The 15,098-nt window shown below is 39.1% G+C and overlaps 2 protein-coding genes across 3 annotated transcripts in view; one reads left to right on the top strand and one right to left on the bottom strand.

The window, feature by feature from the left end:
* Positions 1-1,158: 1,158 nt before the first annotated feature.
* LOC144075428 (CTTNBP2 N-terminal-like protein) lies at positions 1,159-14,756 on the bottom strand. Its single transcript, XM_077602415.1, has 7 exons — positions 14,617-14,756; positions 9,938-10,042; positions 4,827-5,054; positions 3,708-3,815; positions 3,448-3,636; positions 2,563-2,733; positions 1,159-2,487 (listed from the first exon to the last, which is right to left on the bottom strand). Exons 1-7 carry the CDS (start codon positions 14,620-14,622, stop codon positions 1,729-1,731), a joined length of 1,566 nt encoding a protein of 521 aa, XP_077458541.1. The 5' UTR covers positions 14,623-14,756; the 3' UTR covers positions 1,159-1,728.
* Positions 14,171-15,098, top strand: part of LOC144075426 (A-type voltage-gated potassium channel KCND3-like) — a 70,741-nt gene continuing 69,813 nt past the window's right edge. For both annotated transcript variants that reach the window (XM_077602414.1, XM_077602413.1), the window contains exon 1: positions 14,171-14,926. The gene's annotated coding sequence lies outside the window, so the exon portion shown is untranslated. The remainder of the gene's footprint in view (positions 14,927-15,098) is intronic.

The raw sequence follows: 15,098 nt of genomic DNA, 5'->3' as shown, positions 1-15,098 counted from the left end.
TGTTTTGCGGCCCGAGTAAGTAAATCATGAGTGCCAACTTTCTATTTTAGGATCAAATTCAAATGAAGATTATAGATTTATATTATATTTCCTGATTTTCCCATTTTTAAATCAATAATTGCAATTTTTATCCATTTTTTTCTTTTGGTGTTTTAGGTCAAAAAGCATTTTGTAAAATCCAAAAATAAATATATAAAATATTTTCGGTTTTCCACTTTAATATTGAATATACATTTAAAAAAAATGTTTCCATTTGAAATGAAAAACAAATGATTGTTAGATGTTTTCCCTAAAAAACTGTTTTATATCTATAAAAAACTGCATTTTTAGGGCTTTTGATCCAGTTCTTATAATCCAATTTTTAAAAAAAACTAAATATTATATCTAAAATGGTCCGGCCCACATGAAATCGAATTGATGTTATTGCGGCCCGCGAACCAACCCAAGTTTGACACCCTTTTCTAGAGGGATTTTTCTGCCTTGTTTTTCTTTCTTGCAGAATAATAACAAAACTTGCAATGGCTCATCCTCACTCAAAGATGATCAGACAAAAAATGAGGCCACTTTAGAATTTTGGACAACAAATATTGGATAGTATTGACAGATATTAAGGATTAACAGACAAAAACTGAATAAATTTAAATTCTAGATATTTGACAACAATGGATTTGCACAATTCCACTGTTAAGAAATTAAATTTTCATGGTTTGGCATCATCTAGTGGCCTTATGGAAGTAAAGCACAGCGAACAATTATAAACACAATTTTTCAAGAGTTGGAATCTATGACAATAAATCAATTTCCTTCAAGGTTTAGTCAAATCTGATACTGTGCTTTTCTCCTTTGCTTAAATAATGCTAATGTAGGTTTTAATGTAATAAAACGAATGACTAAGAAGCAAATGTTCCATGATTAATTATGTAATTATGAAATATAGGACTATGTGTGTATTGGGGAGTAGTGTAGCATGGGAATATCATATTTATATCTAATTAGGATGATTTTGAAAAATGTCTCAGCAATTAAATTCAATACTGACCCCTAGAGGGTATTATGTACATGTACAAATATAATAGAAATTAAAAATGATGGAACCGATACTATTACAAAAAAATAAATAAAATTTAACTAGCAAAAATGTATTCCATAAACTTCACATCATTGTCTTTTCCTTTATTAAACCTTATAAGAAGAGGAATGTGACACAATGAGTGCATAATAGCAACATTGCCATAGCATTAATCTATCAAAAATACTAATTATACTGTGCTTGTGATAAAATAAACATTTATGCAACATCAGTCATATAAAACTATAATTCTCTCATAAAGTATGCAAAGAACTTTATGAAAAGAATGAGCTGTACACATTTATATTAATAAAAGCGATGATTAGCGAGTGCATGTATGAACAAATACAAACAATAATTACCTTTAAATTACAGCAATCCCCCACATATTCATGGTTTGCTATATCAATTCAATTTTGCACTAAAATGTTCGCTAAATTGGTTCAAGAATGAAAACAGTCTGATGGTATTTTATTTTATATATGTAATAAATTGTAAATATTTACATATAATAAATTGGAATATTTTGGAAGGGCGATTAATCATCGCTAGGATCCCAAAACTCGTAAAGGATTACAGTAATGCTCTTTGACGAAGTTGATTCATATTTCTCGATACGGCCGTAATAAATACAAAAATCGATATAAAAGTGTTTGATATCAATTCGACGAGAGCACCACGTCTAGTTCTTTAACGCCATCTTGTGCCGACGTTAGGCCGCAGCTTCCGGGGAGGGGCCCGTCGTTTAAATTGCCGCCCGACCTCGGGACGGCGGCTGGTGAGGGCGGGGCTTGAGCCAGGCCGGGTTTTTTAGGCGGGATGGGCGGAGGGTTCCCCCGGTCGGCCCTCGGGACGTTGGGGGAGCGGACCCCCGCCGCCGCCCGCCCGGCGACAGGAGACAAAGGGGTTGCTAAGCACCGGTAGTCGGTCCCGAAGGGGGAGTGGTTTGGTGCGGGAATCTTGGCCGTCTGCTGCGAGCTGGTGAAGCGGGACAGGACTTGAGTGACGGTGCTGCGGGCCATTTGCTTACTGGACTCTGCGGGGGGAGGAGGGGAGGTGCAGGGGGGCTTCTCGGTGGCCGGCTGGGTGGCCTCGGGCTCCGGGGGTCCCGCTTGGAACTTGTGGCGGGCGGCGTGGAAGCGCTGGTTGATTCCAACCTGGTAGGAGGACTTGCAACCCGAGGGATTTTTCGTTGAAACGGGGGAACTGGAAGTCTGATGACCTGCGGATTTCTCACTCGGGGGGCCGCTTTTGAGACCCTCGTCGGACTCCGTTTCGCAATGGTTCCCGTTGACTTCTTTCTCTTGGTGTTCTGGTTTGATTCCTGAAGGAACTTTGGTGGCCCACTGCTCAGTTTCCTCTGTGACGTCGGCCACCACCATGTCGGCGTCACTCAGCTTCCTCTGAAGCTCCTCCACCTTCAAGCATAACCCCCAAAAAATGAAATAATTCAATTTCTGTCGTAATTGTGGTCCTTCGTGATGGCGACCCACCTGGTCCTGCAGTCTGGCGTGGTGGGCCTCCTCTTTCTTGAGCCGAGAGCGGAGTTGCTCTCGCTCCGTGTCGAATTCAGCCAATTGCTCCTCCACCCTGGCCTCCATCCTCAACGCTCGCTGCCGCTCCTCCTCTAGCTCCTCCCTCAACGCCTGGCAAGCTTCCCTTTCCTGACGAAGCCCAAAACGGCGAGATAAGTTTGCAGAATGTTGAACGACGATTCAAAAGTGAAGCTTTTGATGCATTTTTGGGGGAATATTTGTGCAATATTTTAGAATTTACCTTGCCAGGATGTTACTTTTTATATTTTTATATTACTTTTCATATTTTTATGACTTTTTATATTTCTATATAAATTTTAATATTTTTATATTACTTTTTATGTTTATATTACTTTTCATATTTTTAAATTACTTTTCATATTTGTAAATTACTTTTCATATTTTTACATAATTTTTCATATTTTTAAATTATTTTTCATATTTTTAAATTATTTTTCTTATTTTTAAATTACTTTTCATATTTTTATGACTTTTCATATTGTTATATTACTTTTTATATTTTTCATATTTTATATTACTTTTTATATTTTATATTACTTTTTATATTTTTATATTACTTTTTATATTTTTAAATGACTTTTCATATTTTTATATTACTTTTCATATTTTTATATTACTTCTTATATGACTTTTTATCTTTTTATATGACTTTTTATCTTTATATATGACTTTTTATCTTTTTATGACTTTTTATATTTTTATATTACTTATGTTTTTTTTACTGGGTAAACGCACTTTGTGAAGTAGCATTAACAATTTCGTTATACGCAGCTGTGCATGATGATATGTTTTTTGATTTTTGATATTTGAATGGTCGCCCACCTTGTCCAGCTTGCGACCGGTCTCGGTGAGCCGATGTCCCTCCTCCAGGGCCCTGGCGCTAGCCCACTTGCACTCTTTGGCGAGCGCGCAGGAAAGCTGCTTGTGTTGCGCTCGTTCTTCCTCCAGCTGATCCGTGACCCGCCGCTGTTCTTTTTCCAGGCGCCGCACTTGGCCACGCTCAAAATCCAGCTACAGAGATAATGTGGGTTTTTTTCCCATGGCTTGGATGCCAAGAATCGGCTTGGGGGGGGAGCGCTCACCTGCTGTTGTAAACGTTCCCGCTCCTTCTCCAGAATGTAAGTGACATCGTCGCCCTCGGCCGTGTCTTCGGCGTGCTTCCTCTTCTCTTCTTCCAGATCCATGATGACCTAAAACGAAAGGAGGCGGAGATAAAGCAGGCTTTCCATACAATTGTTGCCTGCACGTAGACAAATTCAAAAAGGAGGTCATGTGAGCAGTACAACTAGGAAGTGTGTCCGTAGCGGTCTAGTTTGTCATGCCTCGGTAAGATGGCGGCGCCCTGAGCGAGCAATGCCAGGCACAAGTAAGTTTTTTCACGTTTTATGCAAGATATGGTTTATTTTTTTCCTTAAATTTCATTCATGACATCCAAATAAATTTTGTTTAGCGTTTTATCTGTTTATCTTTTCACTATTTTGAAATAAATGACCGTATCGGCCGCACTTTTCTCTAGTTTGAAATGTCTAATGGCGTTTCTTGTCAAATTGCAGTTTCGAGGATGTCAAGTCTAATTTGTGCGCATATAAGCCGCACCCTCGATTCAGTCATAATTTTTTTAGCGCCAAATACGGCATATATGCGAGAAAATACGGTAAGTGCTTTCCGTATCGGCCGCATTGTCTTGCATTATGGCATTTAGTCCTTGTTACCTTGCAGTTTCGAGCATGTCAAGTCTAATTTGTGCGCATATAAGCCGCACCCTCGATTCAGTCATCATTTTTTAGCGCCAAATACGGCATATATGCGAGAAAACACGGTAAGTGCTTTCCGTATCGGCCGCATTGTCTTGCATTATGGCATTTTGTCCTTGTTACCTTGCAGTTTCAAGCATGTCAAGTCTAATTTGTGCGCATATAAGCCGTACCCTTGATTCAGTCAATTTTTTAGCTCCAAATACGTCATATATGCGAGAAAATATGGTAAGTGCTTTCAGTATCGGCCGCATTGTCTTGCATTATGGCATTTAGTCCTTGTTACCTTGCAGTTTCGAGCATGTCAAGTCTAATTTGTGCGCATATAAGCCGTACCCTTGATTCAGTCATCATTTTTTTTTCGACAAATACTAATGCGCCGACTTGAATTTTGTCTGTCCGCTAAAAATTGGATTCAACTGTTTTTCCTTGTTGCTCCAGACCCACCTTCCGGTGTCTACTTTCCGCCGCCGCCAGCTGGGCCAGCATCTTCTCCTGCATCCTCCTGCAGTGGCTCACCACCAGCTTGAGCACCACCAACGGGTTGGAAGCGGGCGGGTGGTCTTTGCCACGCTGGGTGCCGACCGCCTCGCCGTCTCTCTGCAGAGCCAGGAAGGGATCGCTGAGGTCGTAGCGGCCGTAGCGCTCCTGCACGAAGAACTCTTTGCGCTGAGCCTGAGGGGAAAGAAACCACGTCAAAAATCATGCAACAGATGGCGGGATCGGGCCTTTCTGGGACCGGAGCCAGGTGAGGCAGCAACAAGAAGCTTCTTTGACGTGAAAAAGAAACGTGAGCGTTAGACAAAAGAGGATCAAGAGATTAGAGAGAAAGCTGTCGTCTTCTGGCAGAATGACCACAAACGCTCCCGGTAATTGATAGACGGGTTTTTCGCTTTTTGGGTGCACCGAGTGCCAACACGGATAGATTTAGAGACAGGTACAGTAGTACCTCGAGATACGAGTTTAATTCGTTCCGGGACTGAGCTCGTATGTCGATTTTCTCGTAACTCAAACGAACGTTTCCCATAGAAATGAACTAAAAACTAATTAATTTGTTCCAACCCTCTGAAAAAAAACACCAAAAACAGGATGTTGGATTGTAAAAATTTTTTTATTTGTTCTAATTTGCCATCGATTAACAAAGTAACAAATAACTAATGGTTTAATAGTACGAAAATGTGTTTAATAGTACTAAAATTAGACGGATTTTGGAGGTGAGAGAGACTTTTTGCATGGCAACATGCTCGTAACATAACATAAACAAATTTAAATGAACTTGGATTACAATGCAGACACACTCAAATATAAATTTAATCTAACCTTACACTAAACTTAATACTAATTTTGTTTGAAATTTTGATACCTTTCTTGAATGTCTGTGGTTCAAATTGCAATCCTAATCCAACAAAAGTATGAAGTTTAATGCCTTATTATCCCCTTTTTTTGTAAAAATGGTCATAAATAAACTGCAATGTAACTTTTATCATTTGTTATGTCGCAATAGGTACTAAAGTGGCCGGGATTTTAAAAAAGTTGTCAGGATTGGACAGGAACCTTGAATTTTTAGCTCTCTCGCCCACGCCGTCGTCATGGCTTTGTTTTCCACTGATTTGTCAACATTCGGGTGAGTGCATTGTTTTTTTTCTTTCAATTTACAGGGGGGTCATTTTAAAAAAAAGTGGGTGATGAAATTAGACGTGATTTTGTGCAAAGGCACTTCTCATTCCATTCTTGTTCCCGTTAGTGTGCTTATGTGTCACTTAAGCGAAAAGCTTACGACAGACTTTCCATTTTGGGTACTCCAATTGCACAAGGGCGCACTTAGTCAGTCCCGGTGTGCATCAGTGCGGCGGCGACGCTTGCGGCTTGAAGAGGAAAAATAAATAAAAACAACAATGGCTACTTAATTTGAAAGCAAAAACATAATTTATACGAAAAAACAGATTCATTTTTTCGGGCCCTGCCGTCAAAACAGTTGACCAGGAACCTTAAAATGGCCCCAAAGCAATAAAAAGTCACCTGGAAATGGCCAAAAATCAGCAGAAAGCATCTAAAACACAGGAAGTAGCTCCGAAATTTACAGGAAGTGACCCATAAGTACCCCAAAATGACACAAAATTATACCAAAAACATAGATTCATTCTTTCAGTCCCTGCCGTCAAAACAGTTGACCAGGAACCTTAAAATGGCCCCAAAGCAATAAAAAGTCACCTGGAAATGGCTAAAAATCATGAGAAAGCGACTAAAACACAGGAAATAGCTCCGAAATTTACAGGAAGTGACCCGTAAGTACCCCAAAATGACACAAAATTGACTCATTGCCTGCTATTGACAATGATAGAGGTCAAATTCACTTAAACTGGTTGTGGATGCTTATTTTTTTATGCCATTGACGGCTTTAGACGTCTTATCCACACACTGACATTCCGTGTCGCAAATTCTGTAGTAGTTGGATATCTGTAAATTTAGTATTTTGCATACAAAGCCTTTTTTCTGTCTTGTTTTTGCTGTTTCGTAGTTTAAAATGTCTCGGAAACAAACTATATTTGACAAGATTCTTCTCAAAAAGGGTATAATATGCTTTGAAAAGGGCTAGCGGGAAACAAGTTAAAAATAACCACATCTTGTTTTAACTATCATAACTCCAGCTTTCATCTTTTACTGTACATTTTATATTCTTTTGGCTCAATCTTAAATAACCAGCTTTATAGTAATCGATTACAGAATGACCCTTAACATTAATTGCCATGTAAAATGTCACATGCCTGTTTGGGTTTTAGCATAAATAATCCAGGAGAAATAAAATGGCATGTTATTTTTGTCATTTTATAGTTAAGCAAAAATAAAAGGGAGATTTTTGCTCCATCAAGTCCACTACAATAAGAAGAGGGAACATCTTAAAGAAGGATTTGGCGTTGTGCGGATTAGATTTCTCACATGACCACTTTGGCTTTAAGCAGATGTACTTTTAAAGCGTGTGTGTGTGTGTGTGTGTGTTGGCCTGAAAGAATTTGAGCCGGCGTTCTCATGATAATCATCCGTGTGAGCACAAAGATTTCTTAATGGCATTTAGGGTGGAAAAAGTACAGGAAGTTTGTGTTCTCTCCTTCTTCTGCATTTTTTTTTAGCTCTGCAAAAAAAATGAATTCTGCATAAATAATTGAGTCAAGGTCCTGAAATCAATCCTAAAATCCAATACGGTTCTTGAAAAAAAAATCTAATATCATGATTGTGTGCAAACCAATCTTAACCTTGTTGAAAACTACATTAAGAATCTGGTGCCTTGTATGATAATAAAGAAAAAATCACGTCTTTACTTTGTAACTTTAGCATCCAGCTTACATGCAATATTAAATAAATATTTTATGCAATGTGGAATAGCACACTTTAAATCACAGGGGTCGTCGACCACGCAGTAAATTTTAATCACGTGCATTGACTTGGTTTATCACTGATTAAAAATGTACGTATACCTATAATTAAAATATATATTTACTGTTTGTTAATCAAATCCAAAAATTTAAAACGACAATGAGATTTAAAGCTTCCCCATAAAGTGGCAACATAAATAAGTACTAATCCTAAAAAGATTTAAAACACAATAAAAATGAAGTAAAACAAATAATAATAATAATAAATTGACTAAAGTTAGCAGCACGTACGTTCCCTTTTTTAAGTTAAAAATAGTCTAATTAAAAATTAAATGAATAAAATGCTAAACATGGAGAATATTTGTTATCAATTATTACAAATAATTACCCAATTATAATAAAAAAATTATTTACTGCCACTCACTTTTTAAGAAAAAAAAACTGAGGATATAAAACATTTTGAGGTTAAAATGTAGAGAATTTTAAGGTTAAAAATATAGAGAATTTTGAGGTTAAAAATATCGCTAGATGTCCATTGCCCTCAATGGTAACCAAATATATTATAAATATTTATACGGGTCGGCAGACATAATTACCATACAATGTGTTCCGTGACAAATCTGAGTTCGACAAAACATTTTCAGTCAACAAAAGTACCTATTTCTTCCAAAAAAACACGTAAATTTGACCAAACTTGGAAACAAGGGGCCGCAATCTGATGCCAACAAAGTTAAATAAATAAAAACAAGGGTTTCTGGCATTAGCGATGGTTGTAAACGGGTTCTCCTGACAAGCCTCGGGCTAAGAGCCCAGCACTTTTTCCCTCAAGAGAGCATTTATTGGAAGTGATTGGGCCCTCTGTGGAGGTGAACAGTGGCGCATTGACGCCGGCGGCAGCCTAGCGGCGAACGCGTTAACCGTTTCCCCCGTGTTTATTTGCCGGCTCGTTGGGAGTCATCGGACACCCGCCGCGCTGGAGCTCTTCTTGCCTTAGATGGCCACGTCCCGTGAGGGAAGCAGGAATGCAGTCTGGCGGTCTAGACATAACACGGGACACTTTTCCTCCAGAGGCCTCTGCGGCGCTTGACAGGGTGGGGAGGGGGATTTTAGCAAGAAACGTTTCCGTAGAGGTGTGGGCACTCTTTTGTTCTTTTTTTTTTAGGACTAAATAGGCGATATGGTGAATAAGAGCGTGTGAGCAAAGGACTGTGGGAAATAACCCGAGAAGAAAAGGTTTGATAGGACGAGCGGCTTATTGGGGACAACAGGAAGTGGTTTGGGTACTTTTACACGGCTACTTAGCCTAATTGTCTTGGCTCGAGCCGAGCGGCAACCGAACGCGCGTCTTCAAGTGTATTTAAATAGACATTGTAGGTATTTAACGCTTTATAAAGCTCATTTAAGTCTTGGTGGCGCTTAGGCGTCCAATCTGTTTTGACTGGGAGAGATCACACGTATGGGATATGTTAATATTGTAGCCTAGATGAGCCAAAATCTCCTGAGAATAAACATGAATGGCAGGTTTTTTAGGTTAAGCTTTTCTAAATTCTCATCTCATTTTCTGAACCGCGTTATTCTCACTAGGGTCGCGGGGGGTGGGGGGGGGGGGGGTGCTGGAGCCTATCGCAGCTGACTTGGGGCCAGAGTTGGGGTACTGGAGTACCCGGATGGGTTTTCTCCGGCTACTCCAGTTTCCTCCCACATTCCAAAAACACGCAAAAGAACATGCAAACTCCACACAGGTGGACCGACCTGGATTTGAACCCAGGTCCCCAGAGCTGTGAGGCCGACGCACTAACCACTCATCCGACGCACTAACCACTCATCCACCGCGCCACCCACTTTTATAAGTTACCGCAAAATTAACATCAAATCACTATTCAATGTCTGTATCTTCATTTTGTTATTATCTTTTTGTTTACATTCCACCCCCCCCCCCCAAAAAAAAAAACGACCAATTTTTTAATGCATTTTTTAATAAAGATTAAGACCGGTAACCCCCCAAACTCCTTAACTTTTAATTTCACAATATTCTCACTTTGGCGTCTCACCATCACAACACTGATCGACACTATCCTCCCTGAACGAGGGCTTTCACTGAAATCACCGTGTGAAAGTTACCCACTTAAAGCCAACCCACAACTTTTTTGGCAGAAATGCTGCCGTCATTTAAGCGAGTGCAATTACCTTGAGAGTGTCGATGACCATGTCTCTCGCTTCCAGCTCTCCCTCCAGGATGCTAAATAACATCAGCAGCTCCTGCTTGCTCAAACTCTCCATATTCAGTTCGGACTGTCAAGAAAGGGAAAAAGCCATTCATTACATTACACAGGTGTCAAAGCGGCGGCCCGGGGGGCAAATCTGGCCCACCGCATCATTTTGTGTGGCCCGAGAAAGTAAATCATGAGTGCCGACTTTCTGTTTTAGGATCAAATTAAAATGAAGATTATAGATGTATATTACATTTCCTGATTTTCCTCCATTTAAATTGATAATTGCAATTATTTAATCAATTTTTTCTGTGTTTTTAATTCAAAAATCATTTTGTAAAATCTAAAAATATATACAAATATTTTCTATTTTCCACTTTAATATGGAACATAATCATTAAAAGAGATTTTCCCTTACTAAGAAATAAAGCTCAAACAAACACTTTTTTGGATCTATTAAAAATGGAATATTCAAGGCTTTCCATTTATTTAAAAAAAATCTAAATATTATATCTAAAATGGTCCGGCCCACGTGAAATCAAATTGACGTTAAAGCAGCCCGCGAACCAACCCGAGCCTGACACCCTTGCGTTACAACATGAATATAAAACATATTCAAATATTTTCTTGCAGGCCTCCCTCCCACTTGCGCCGTACCGACACCTGGCACTACGTGTAGTCGTATATAAAAACACAGCTCCACCGCTGTATGCGAAAACACCGTAAATCACATCGTTTTGGCTTCTCCGGCCCATTCATAACGGTTACAGTAATCATTTTGCGTGCGTGTGTGTAAACGCCGTGTGGTCTCTTTGTACTGCGTCCGTGCTGTGATCTCACAGCTGTGTTGCTTCAGCCAACCAAACGCCCCACCGCACTCCAGGGCCCGTCAAACACGTGCTGGCGGACATTTTTTCGTCCTTACGGGAAGAAATCGCTAGGCGACGACTGCACGCGATAGCTTGACGCAGGTAGCTGGTGTTTAAAGCGTCACCTAATGGCAATTGAGACGATTCGCCGAGATCGGAGCCGACGCCTTTAACCGCAACTTTCCACATCGTGAAGTCATCAGGAGAATGTGGGAGGGGGCGGTTGCATAATGAGAGACAGCAGCAGCAGCTTCGTATGAAAGATGAAAAATTTCCCAGGCATATTTTCGGACGACACATTACGAACTTTAAGTGGCGGATAACCATTTCATTTTTAGGCCAAATATTCTTCACCCAAAACTTTTTTCCATTTTTAAATGGCCAAATTTCTATGATATGAATGAAGTTAGCCCCCAACCCAAAATAAAAAAAAACATATGTTTCTTCCATATAAAAAACTAATAAAAGTAAATCATAATAGACTCTTGTTTTTAGTCAAGTCATTTTAAATGTATATATTTTTTTCAATACTCACTAACAAAAATATACTTAATTCTTCCTACGTCAAACTCTAGCATTAAAAAAATAATAGACACATTCCCCAGTACTTTATAAGCCTGGCGGGTTGACAGACTTCTTTTTGAAAATAATTTACAATAAAAGGAATAGATTATGTATATTTCCCTCAATAAACAGTCTTAAATCAAATCAAAAGCCTTTATTGTCATTATACACAGCTGCGTATAACAAAATGGGTGGTGCTACTCCACAAAGTGCGTTTTCCCAGTAAAAACATATTTAAGTAATATAAAAATACAAAAAGTCAAGTCTGGTAAATTCTAACATTAGACTTCTAATTGAAATGTCATTGTATTCAACTCTGCAACTGACAACAACAGCTGTCCAATTGATTTGAACTGGAAAGATGGCCGCTAAACTTCTACCAAAATTCCTACCCAAATGCCTACCAAAATTCCTACCAAAAATATTGCAAACAAAAAAAACATTGTTGTAATACCTGAAAAAAAGTGGAGTCCAATTCCTTTTTCCTCTGTAAATTTCTGTAGAATTTCCGATTTATTTTTCATTTGCACCCCCAAATTTCCTGACTCATAACCCTGACTATTAGTTGAATGTTCTAAGCAATCCACCACCACCACGGCCATGACACCATCCCTCCTAATTAAAAGCCAGCGAAGCACGGTGATGATTAACCGGCTGTTAGTTTAAGCTCGGATGACTGCCTAGCACAGCTTCAAAACGATGAGTGACACCCCGTCTCCTGGCCTTCTTTTTTGCGCCGTGAAGGCTGACCTCGCTCGCCAAAAGAAGGCTGGCTGTGTTCTCGCCATCACTCAGGCCCAACCGCAGAGCTAAATGCTAATTAAATGACAGCATACACGTTGGGCCTTTGCCTTTTACAGAGCCTGCTTTCTCAATGTCACTGACCTCCCTGATTATAGCGAGGAATATTGCCATTTTGACATTAATATCCCCATATGTTCTCCGCTAATCACAAGGGCCATCATGTTTTTACTGAGGGTGAACTGGTCTTTGTCTCAGCAGACTTTGGGGAAGAGAAGCAGCATTCATCCTGCACTGGTTTCCAGTCAGTTGCAGATTACATGAGGACAAACAAGTCTTTACTTCAACAATGGCTAAAAAGGTATTTGCCCCGCCCCCTTCCTTTTATTGGTCGTAACTTTCCCACTTAAGTTTAATTTACAGCCAACTTGCCCAGTTAGACTCCTATAGCTGTCAGTAGAAGTGAATCAGTTACAATCGAGAAAAATGAACCGTATTTTCTCGCGTATAAGCCGCCCCACGTATAAGCTGCACCCTTAAAATTGTTGAATTTTACGATTTCTCGTGTATAAGCCGCCCCTGCGTATAAATTGCACCCTTAAAATCGTTGAATTTTACGATTTCTCGCATATAAGCCGCCCCCGCGAATAAGCTGTACCCTTAAAATTGTTGAATTTTACAATTTCTTGCGTATAAGCCGCCCCTTGATTCACAATTTTCACCTCCATATTCATGGTTTTAATAGGGAGTACAAATGTGTTATTTTGAAGGGGAAAGTCTTAAGAAAAATCCTCACACATGGTATTTCTGAGATACTGTATGAATCAAAAGCACATTATTAGGGTCAATATCTTAAGGGAGTTAGTAATTCATCCAGTAATGGTTGTTTTCTTACTGTAAAACAGAAAATAACCAACAAATAGTAAATGTTAATTTGCCGACATCTACCAGTGAAAGAGTATAGCAACACGGGAAGTCTTGTGCGCATATAAGCCATACCGTTGATTCAGTCATCCTTTTTTGAGGTACAAATATGGCTTAAAGGCGAGAAAGTATGGTAAATGTCACAAAGAGATCAACAAAGTCAACATTAATGTGGTTTAAAATGGTTTATTATAGTAGTACTTATGTGGTGGGGGTAGTCAGATTTTCCTAACTGTGTGAAAAATGTAATAGCCTACAAGCCTAATAACTGGTTGGGTCACCCAAGGCAAGACCAACTGAAAACAAACATTATTTTATGTATAACTGCCAATGACTCTTTTACCACTGTGGGCTATTGCGGCAAATTCTTCCATATCTATTTTTTTTAAATTTAGCAACAGTGAATATGTTTCAAGCATAGGACTTATTCAAGTCCAAACATTGACAAGGTTTTGGACCATTCCAGCCAATTTGGTTCTTTCTTGGGCTGCAACATTCTCCTTCATGGTTTTATCAATTACAAGCATCCAGGCCCTGAAGTAGCATAGCAACCCCAGGTGCTACTATATATTTTAGTTTCACCTTCTTGCCGTTAAATACTTTGTGGTAAGACCAGCTGTAACAAAACACGCCATCCCAAAAAATTCAGCTTGCTCTTAAACATTTTAGGGGGAAATTTGGCGTTGGGGGTGCAGGAAAAGTTACATAATAACCTCCCGATTAGTTTTAGGACAATGTACCAAAGCAGAGTATAGTTGTAATTTCCTCAACTAGGGCGGTTATGCTTTTATTTCCTTTCTTGTGATAAAGAAATGCAGTTTTTTTGTGAGTTTAACCGTTTTGAAACATTATTGGAAGTGGATATTTGGTGCTGATGCAAATGTTATGGAATGTTGGCCTTGGTGCCACTTTAGTTGTCACTTTTGACTCCTAAAATGATACTTTTTGTCATTCCGTGATTCCAGAAGAGGAGCTTGAATGGCACATGTGTAATGTGGTGTGTATTAACAAGCATAAATGAAGCCTGGACAGGTTTTTTCATACTTCTTATAACTATTCATTACTATTATATATATATTTTATTTTTTTATTTTCTTATTTTATTTAGTTATTTTATTTAGTTATTTTATATAGTTGTTTTATTTAGTTATTTTATTTAGTTATTTTATTTAGTTATTTATTTGTTTATTGTTTGCTTTCAGCAGGCATCAACAGATGCGTTCAGGGTCGCCTGCTCAATTGGATTTGTGCATTATAATTGACTTATACTCTTCTCACGGCTGCTTGTTAACGTCCACATGGAAAAACCACACACGATCGGGACGTCCACAGTAGGTCAGCAGCCGCAAGACAAACATGAGTGAAATTAAACGAGCTTCATCAGGGGAAATGTAGGGTAAAATAAATAAATAAACAACAAACGGTTTTGGCCTAACTCGCTTCTGAACTTCACAAATTCTCCTCATTCAAAAGTTTTTTTTCTCCAACAAAAACAAGGCAAAAGCGCGATCAAACACGTCCCTCGATTCACGATTGCGATATTTAAACATCGCCTTACCTTCATGTAGTCCTTAGTGCTCCTTATAAAGAGTCCGACATGAACTTTTTTCCTCCTTTTCTCCCCGATTTGAGTCGTCTTGATTCCGAGGCAAACTGAACACAGGAGTTGGATGGAAGTAGCGTTTGAATGACAGTCATCTCAGCCAATCGCCGAAAAAGAACATTGAAAGACGACCAATGAAAGATGAGCTCAAAGAAAGAGGGAGGGAACATTGACGCTCCGCCCCCTTGGATCTGGTTGGCGTTCTTTGTTTGGCATTCTTGAGCTCCTCGGAGATTCTTTGCAAGACATCGACAACTTATAAAACGTAAGACTATTTATGAATGTGACGAAAATATTAAGATCCTTGTGCACTTACAATGATTAATAAGTCAAAATCTGGGGCGATGAATACGATTTCTTTTGCACTGTATTAAAACAATTAGGCACATCATTACTAATGATTAGGCTCACCTCACCCACACCTGCATAGTATTAAC

This window comes from Stigmatopora argus, chromosome 6, assembly GCF_051989625.1.
Source record: "Stigmatopora argus isolate UIUO_Sarg chromosome 6, RoL_Sarg_1.0, whole genome shotgun sequence".
NCBI lineage: Eukaryota > Metazoa > Chordata > Actinopteri > Syngnathiformes > Syngnathidae > Stigmatopora > Stigmatopora argus.
This window is presented reverse-complemented; position numbering and strand designations above follow the sequence as displayed.